The sequence below is a fragment of the Camellia sinensis genome, chromosome 7 (genome assembly GCF_055761805.1).
Source record: "Camellia sinensis isolate YWXY chromosome 7, ASM5576180v1, whole genome shotgun sequence".
Classification (NCBI taxonomy): domain Eukaryota; kingdom Viridiplantae; phylum Streptophyta; class Magnoliopsida; order Ericales; family Theaceae; genus Camellia; species Camellia sinensis.
In genome coordinates, this window is record NC_138967.1 from 195,989,477 (window position 1) to 195,997,310 (window position 7,834).

At 33.4% G+C, this 7,834-nt stretch overlaps 1 protein-coding gene across 1 annotated transcript; it reads left to right on the forward strand.

Moving 5' to 3' along the window:
• The first annotated feature begins 2,989 nt into the window (after positions 1-2,989).
• Positions 2,990-5,738, forward strand: LOC114315832 (photosynthetic NDH subunit of subcomplex B 3, chloroplastic-like). Its single transcript, XM_082880319.1, has 6 exons — positions 2,990-3,104; positions 4,132-4,193; positions 4,321-4,431; positions 4,703-4,759; positions 5,095-5,157; positions 5,318-5,738. Exons 1-6 carry the CDS (start codon positions 3,047-3,049, stop codon positions 5,438-5,440), a joined length of 474 nt encoding a protein of 157 aa, XP_082736445.1. The 5' UTR covers positions 2,990-3,046; the 3' UTR covers positions 5,441-5,738.
• Positions 5,739-7,834: the final 2,096 nt, after the last annotated feature.

The window sequence follows — 7,834 nt, forward strand, 5'->3', positions numbered from 1 at the left end:
CTTTATCTCTCTCATCTCTCTTCTCTTTATCTCTCTCGCTCTCTTGCTCATCTCTCTCTATCTCTTTCTCGTTTATCTCTTTTCGCTCTTGCTCTCTCTCTCTCCCTCTCTCTCTTTCTTCATCCATTTTTTCATCTTCCTTTCTCTCTTCTCTTTTTCCTTTCACTCATCACTCTTCTCTGTCTGTCTGTCTGTCTATCTATCTCTTTCTCTCTCTCTGTGTCTCTCACTCATCTATTTCTTCTCTCATCTCTTTTCTCTCTTTGTCTCTTTCGCTCATCTCTCTTCTCTTTATCTCTCTATCTCTCTCGCTCATCTCTCATCTTTCTATCTCTCTCGCACTTTTAGCGACCACTTTGTCTCTTTCTCGCTCATCACTTTGTCTCTCTCTCTCTTCTCTATCTGTCTCTTACTCATTTCTCTCTCTCACCACCCATCTCCTCTACCACATTCACCACTACTACAAACGCCATTCCACCACCACCACTACTTCCACTGTCGCCACTTTACCTCTACGACTACTATTACTACTACCATCACCACCACTCCACTACCATCACTACCACTACTGCCACCACTACTATCATTACATCTCTTTCGCCCCTGCCACTCCATTTACACTATCACTATCATAACTTCACCACTAATCTCTTTCGCCATCGCCCTCACCATCACCATCAGCTCTTATCCACAACCTTCACCACTACTACCGCTCCATTTCCTCTACCACAAAAAATTAGTTCATGATTTTTAGTAACAAAAAAAAATAGGCCACAGAAAAATGTTTTTCATTGACTAGAGAAAATTAACTTTTATTTTAGTGGAAAATATTTTTCATTAAAATATTACCCCTACTTCTACCAAATAAAAAATAATAATATTTTTTTAATTAAAATAAAAATGAAACAAATAAATTTTCAATCTTAGTAACTAAAAAAAAAGAGAATTTTTTTTAAAAAAAATTCGTTAACTACAAAAAAATATATATTTTAACAAAAAATAAATTTTTTTGACGACGGCAACCCCCGTCGCAAAAAAAAAAAGAAAAAAGAATTAAAGGACATTATTTTGTTATTTAAATTTCATTTGTGACTATAAAAAAAAATTAATTTTTATTCCCGCCACTTTTTTTCCCATTCCCGCTCCCTTCTCCCCCCTTTTTTTCCCCATTCCCCCCCTCCCGAACAAAAAATCCCCAATCTCTTCTTACCCCCCCTCTCTCTCTCTCTCTCTCTCTTTCTCTCTCTCTCTCTCGCGATCGACGGTGAGCGGCGTCGGAGCAGCCCTGTTGTGAGGCCGACTCGTCACTCGATTGTTTGCGAGGCTGCTCCGAATAAGAAAGCCGATTCGGCTGCGAAGAGAGCTCGTTAAGAAGAGAAGAGGCGTGTCTACAACAAAGCTCGGAAATCCGAGGTCAAGACTCGGATGAAGAAGGTATTTTATTTGTGGGTTTGCTTGTTTCTTAATTGTAGACTAAAGTGGTATTTGATTATGTTGAGTTTTACAGGGTTATTTTAGCTTTGAATTCATGTTTAGGCTTCTTGATGATAATGTATTGAATTTGCTTTTGTGTGCGTGTGTGTGTGCGTGTGTGTTGGGGGGGGGGGGCGCTTGGGGAAGTAGATTATTGGGGGTTTGGGCTCATTTGCTTTATGCAATTAGAGTGATTGAATAATTGTGCATTCGTTATAATGATGAATTGTAGTTTTGGTGGCTTTCCTTTTGCTAAAAACTTGGATCTTGAATTTGTTATAAGGGGAAGGAAAGGTAAGGGGGAAAGAAAGGAAAAGGAAATGAAATGAGAGAAGCTAATTTCTTACTTTTGTTTGGTTGGCTGAGAAAATTACAAGAAATTGAATAAGCATTTGTTTGAAAATCCTTTTTTTATTTTTTATTTTTTTTTAATTTTTTAATTTTATTGCTCGATTAGCTCAGATCCCCTTCTTACATTGCTCGATTAGCTCAGATCTAGCTCTGTTTTTCACTTTCCATACCCTTTTTTTTTTGTGCTAAATATGTATATGCTCTCTCTCGGTGTTCGTTTCAATGTTGCTTTATGTTGTTATATGGTTTTGGACAAGGGTGTTTCGCTGCCCTTTTGCTTCAATGTCTTGCTTTATCTTCTAAACTCTGATGATATTTTGGTGTTGTCAAGATTTAGTTTAATTAGCTTTGAAGAGCAGATTTCTTTATCCATTAGTGTTGTTGTTCCTATGTTAGCATTTTAGCCAAATCTGCTAATGCATGAACATCTTTATTGTATTTAGAAGTGTGTAGTTAATTGATTAGACAGTGGCATTTTATAACTTATGGGATTGAACTCTATATCCAACAGAATGGATAATTCAATATTTAGTTGGAAAAATGAAAGTCGAACTAATAATTCGGTCGAACTAATAATCTTTCATATTTATCACATGGATTTAATTGATTTTTACTTAATGCATTTAATTTTTAGTATTGAATTAGGTTATAAAATATTACCTCAATTGACATTTGACTCTAGTAAAGGAATTAAATGAATAAGAATGAAAATTAGAGTTTTTAATAATAAAAAAATTAAAGCTTAGGTTAATTAGATTTCACTCAACATTTTAAAATTTAAGTCATGACAACTTGTGAGCACCTGAATTGAATTGAAGAGTTACAACACTCCATCTATACCTTCGCATAGGGCAGAATCAAGGGTGGAATTAGAAATTATACTTAGGAGGGGCCAAGGTAAAAATTTCACTCTCTCTTTGTTCTTTCTATATACATATATACTGGTACTGCTCTATATATATATATCTATAGTGTTGATTCATTCAATATCTTATATATGCTGTTCATATCTTGATTCATTCAATTTATAGTGTTGAAAACACAATAAATAGGGGACATTAATTTTGTTAGTGTTTTTTTTTTCTTTTAATTTGAATTGTTAAATTTACATTTAGTGTTTTGTGAAGGCTGGAGATTGAAAACTTTTGTTATCTTTCTTCTTGTTAGAGTTTAAAACATCAAAAGAAATGGAAGTCAAATCCAAATTATACCAAATCATGGTATGACAGAGGTGCAAAAATTTGTCAGGCTGAAAAGTTTAGGAAGGGTGCTTGTGAAAAGTAAGTGAAAGTTGCTTTCTTTCTCTTTCTTTGTATGTATGGTACATGCATGTGTTCTCTATTCTTTTCATTAAATTTCACAATGGCTAGTCATTGACACGAAGATTTAATCAATATAGATTTTAGTTGTAGAAGAGTTTCATGTAATCTGCTTGTTTCAGTACCAAGGTTTAAACTATGGAGGTTCTACCCTGCCTTATGGATGAGAACTCTACCGTAGGGAGGGAAGAAGAGGTATTGGCGGGATGGGGATAGTGTGGCTGGGGTTAGTTGTGGTTAAGTCTTAGCATATCATTTTGTTTAATACATTGAAAATTTTAACATGCATGGGTGACAATTTAGAAGTAAAAACTATAGAGCTAAGTTCTTAAAAGATATTTATGTTTCTCAGGAGCTCTGTACGACTTTCGAGTCGTACTACGCCACAAAGTTTTTAATTTTTCTTATTCACACACACGTCATATTGAATTTTTCTATTGTTGACCTTCGAGTCGTACACCCCCATAAACCCTTAATTTATCTTATTTTCACACATCATATTGAGTTTTCTTATTGTTTTTTAGTACCTATCATGTTCTGTTAGCATCCTAAACAGAATAAATTATTATTTTTCAACATGGTATTAGATTCCAACACATGGATATATAATCATGAATATATATATATATATATATATATATATTGTATTTGTGTGTATATTCTTCTCATTTGTTTTTGTTCTCTCTAATAAACCAGCCTGGATTTCAATAGATTACCCATAATTTTATTATGCAACTGTTTTGGTTCAAGCTGAATATTGTTTTTCAATTTAAAGATCGACATAAGAAGAACAAGAAGAATCAAAACCCAATAATTTTTACCTCGAAAGGTATCCCAAAAGTGAAGGAGTATAATGTAAATTTAAATTTGTGTAACATGAACTACATCTAAAATGATGTATTCCGCACATTTTCTAAGTAATTTTCCGAATATTTTTTCTAGGTATGTATTGTTGTTGAATTTGAAATGTGTTGGATCTATCTCTCAGGAATTAATGGAGGCATGGAACCACCTGAGGAACCACCTGCTGTCAATTTTGCATTTGTCAGTGTAAGTTCATATGTTGCATTTTTAATTCTAGTATCTACATGTAATTTCTTTTTTTGAGGAACTATTAATTTATGTGCTATGTAGGTGTGCAATGGAAGTTTGCTAATGAGTTTTGTGTTTTTTGAAGTCTGTGTTGCTTCCTGATGGAACACCGGATGTGCACTTTCGAGTAGCTTGTGGTGGGCAGAAACTTAGGGACATTATGTTGGATTCTAATATTGAATTGTATGGACCATATGTAAGTAAGGTCCCCCCTCTCTCTTTTCACATTCTGCAACTACATTAACAAGTTTTGAAAGTGAAGAAAGGCTCAATTGTTTTGTTTTGAAAGTGAAAAAAAAATGATTAATTATACCCACTGTTCCTATAATTTGCCTCTTGTGTCCATTTTGTCTTTTTAGTTCATTATATCAATTTTGCTTGTCAATTTATTCAAAGTGATACACTGAAAGTGCAGTATTTGAGCTAATGAATAGCTGAAATATGGTTTATGTGTTTTGAATTTTCAGTCCAGACCTCTGCTAAATTGTGGGGGAGGAGGAACTTGTGGGACATGCATTGTAGAGGTGAGTTATTGATTTCGAATTTATTATTACTAACCAAGTAGAGTCCTAATCATAATTCTTAAAAAAAGATAGCACAAAAAAGTAAATGTGTTGCCAAGTAAGATGAATTTGAAACACACATTGATTTTTCTGCGCACGTTTCTATAAAGTTGTGCATGTAGCATTATTACTTATAAAAATGATGTTATTATCACTGACATCATTTGGGTATAGCTTCATAATTGTTGGTGCAATCTCATGTGGAAGGTTAAGAAATATGACAATGCATCACTTGTGTTGTGATGGTTTTTTATTTTTTATATTCTAAAGATTTTTTCTTTTTTTGTCTTTGTTAGGTCATTGAAGAGAAGGAGCTACTAAACCCTCGAACAGACAAAGAGAAGGAAAAACTTAAAAGGGTATTTAACAGATCATTTGCAGTCATCTAAATGTACCACTAAAAATATATAAAATAAAAAAACCCTTTAATTCTATGAGTCTGTGATGTTTGTGTTAGTTTACTTGGTTCGGCAAAAAACGTGTCTACTGTTTGTGCTAATTGTACACAACTAATTGCAGAATCCAAAAAATTGGAGGCTTGCTTGTCAGACTACGGTTGGAAAACCAGATTCGAGAGGCTTGGTTTGTAGTCCATCGTCTTCCATTTTTAATGAATTATTTGATTTTAAAACTTTAGTCTAAAGTGTATCTTATTTATTTTCTAAGCAAAAAAGATTTTCAAAATTTCACTGGATATTATTATAATTATTTTTATTTTATTTTAAATATAATTATTGTTTTTGTTCTGCAAGTTGTAATCCAACAACTGCCTGAATGGAAAGGGCATGAATGGAATTATAATAAAGAACCTCCTTCAGAATCAGAACCCTGAGATTCATTCATTCATTCATTTAATTAATGTACTTTCTTTTGTTTTACTAACTATATACTTAAATTTATGTAAATCTTCCTTTTAAAGAAAATGCACACTAACTAAATCTTTGTTTTCTTTTGCATCGGTTATTCTGTCATCGCAAATAGTATTTACAGTAGCTTAAAAGTGGACAAACAAAAATGTTAGACACAAAAATCACTTTTTTGGGGCAGTTCTCTTGTCGCCAAAGTTCTTCAATATTTCATTATTTCTCATCAATTTTAAGGTATTTTGATAATGTATATATAGGGATGGAATCCGAATTTCATCATTAGAAAGGCAAAAAAAAAAAAAATTTATTATACCATATACACAAGCACATATATCTATCTAATATGATATATAAATTATTTTTTATTTTATTTTATTATTATTTTTTTGAGACGGCAACCTATTCACCGTCTCAAATAGGGGTTTTTTGCGACGACAGTAATGCTGTCGCAAAAGATAAGGCATTTGGTTGAAAATGATGACTTTTAGCGACGGTGTAATTTGCCGTTACCAATAGTACTTTAGCGACGGCAACAAGTGCTGTCTCAAATAACCCTTTAGCGACGGTACTTGTGCCGTCGCAAATACCCCTTTTAGCGATGGCAAAACAGTGCCGTCTAAAAAAAAGTCAGATTTTCACGCGTTAATGGCGACGACATTTTTCCGTCGCAAAAAGGCTTCTTTGCCGTCGCAAACCAAAGGCGACGGCGTCATACCGTCGCTAAAGCCCTTTTGCAACCCCCTCTGTTGCGACCCCCCCATGTGCCGTCGCAAAAGGCCACTTACCATCGCAAAAAACCTTTTGAGACGGCGTTTTAGGTATTTGCGACGGCATTTTACCATCGCAAAAAATCAATTTTTTGGTAGTGATATGAGATGAGTTGTTAACAATGACAATTTTGACGGGTGTTTACAATTCAAAAGCAATCATTTAGGGTTACAACATGTAAGAATTTCAGAAATTAAATATTTTGGTTTTTAAAAGTAAAAATTTTGTTGCAAAAGATATTTGGGAATCAATTTCTATTATCGTGAAGATAGTCGTCAAATGTCCTCCCGAAAAGTAAAAAATAAGGCTTTTAGCAACAAAATTTTTAAAATGCCACTAATAAATAGATTTTTAGGGATAAAATAATTTGGTTTCAAAATAGTTTATTTTTTGAGACAAAAATTTGGTCCCAAAAGGATAACAATTCATCACTAGGGTCCAATTTGCGTTATTAAAAATATAATGACGACATTTTTTACAACAAAAATATTTGGTCCCTAAAAAATAATTTTGTTCCTAAATTTTGGGAAAATTCTATTTCCACACACATACTTACCTCAGTGCATATCATTTCTTAATGCACACACTTATGAATTTGATTAGATATTATTTGTCTCATTCCACACACCACATATTCCAATTATAACCCTTAATTCAAACACTGTACACACACTTTTCACCAAAACACACACCCAATTCAACTTTATCTACGAATCTGTATTTTTTTAACATCTATAGCCCTAATTTTTCCCATCTTTGGAGCTTCAAGCATCGGAACCCCAAAATTTAAGGCTTCTGATATCATAAGCTAAGGGCTTTCCATTTCTTTACCATCATCATCATGAAACTGGGCCAAATTAATTACAGTGATTTTGCTAGTATAAGATTGTTGATAGCCATAACGTACTGTTCTATAGATACTAGCATACCGCGATTTTGGATAAACAATGTCAGTGTGTAAACACTTTTTTAGCAGTAAAAGCAACCTAAAAAATTGCAGAGAAGAGATGAAAAAAGTGAAAGGAAAATCTAAGTGAGAAAAAGTGTACAACAATGTTAACAAAACTTGTTTTCATGTTACGAAAAGATTGCCCTTCGATTTGGATTCGTTTGGTGCACCATTCCCTGAAAATGATGGAGATTTCTGCGACATCCATAACCTACTGTTGTTTGGGGCTTGCTTGAATGGTGTGGTTTCGGCGAGATGAGAATGAGTTGGTTAAGGTTTTGATGTCCATTATGGTCATTTTATTTCAGGTTATAATTTTCATTAAAATGAAATTTCATTGATTGATTCTACTTACACCACTATTTTACCTCTTTACACCCTCCATCTCGATCGTTACACTACTAAAAAAAATGTAATTCTCATTACACCCCCAATATATTATCAAAACTAACC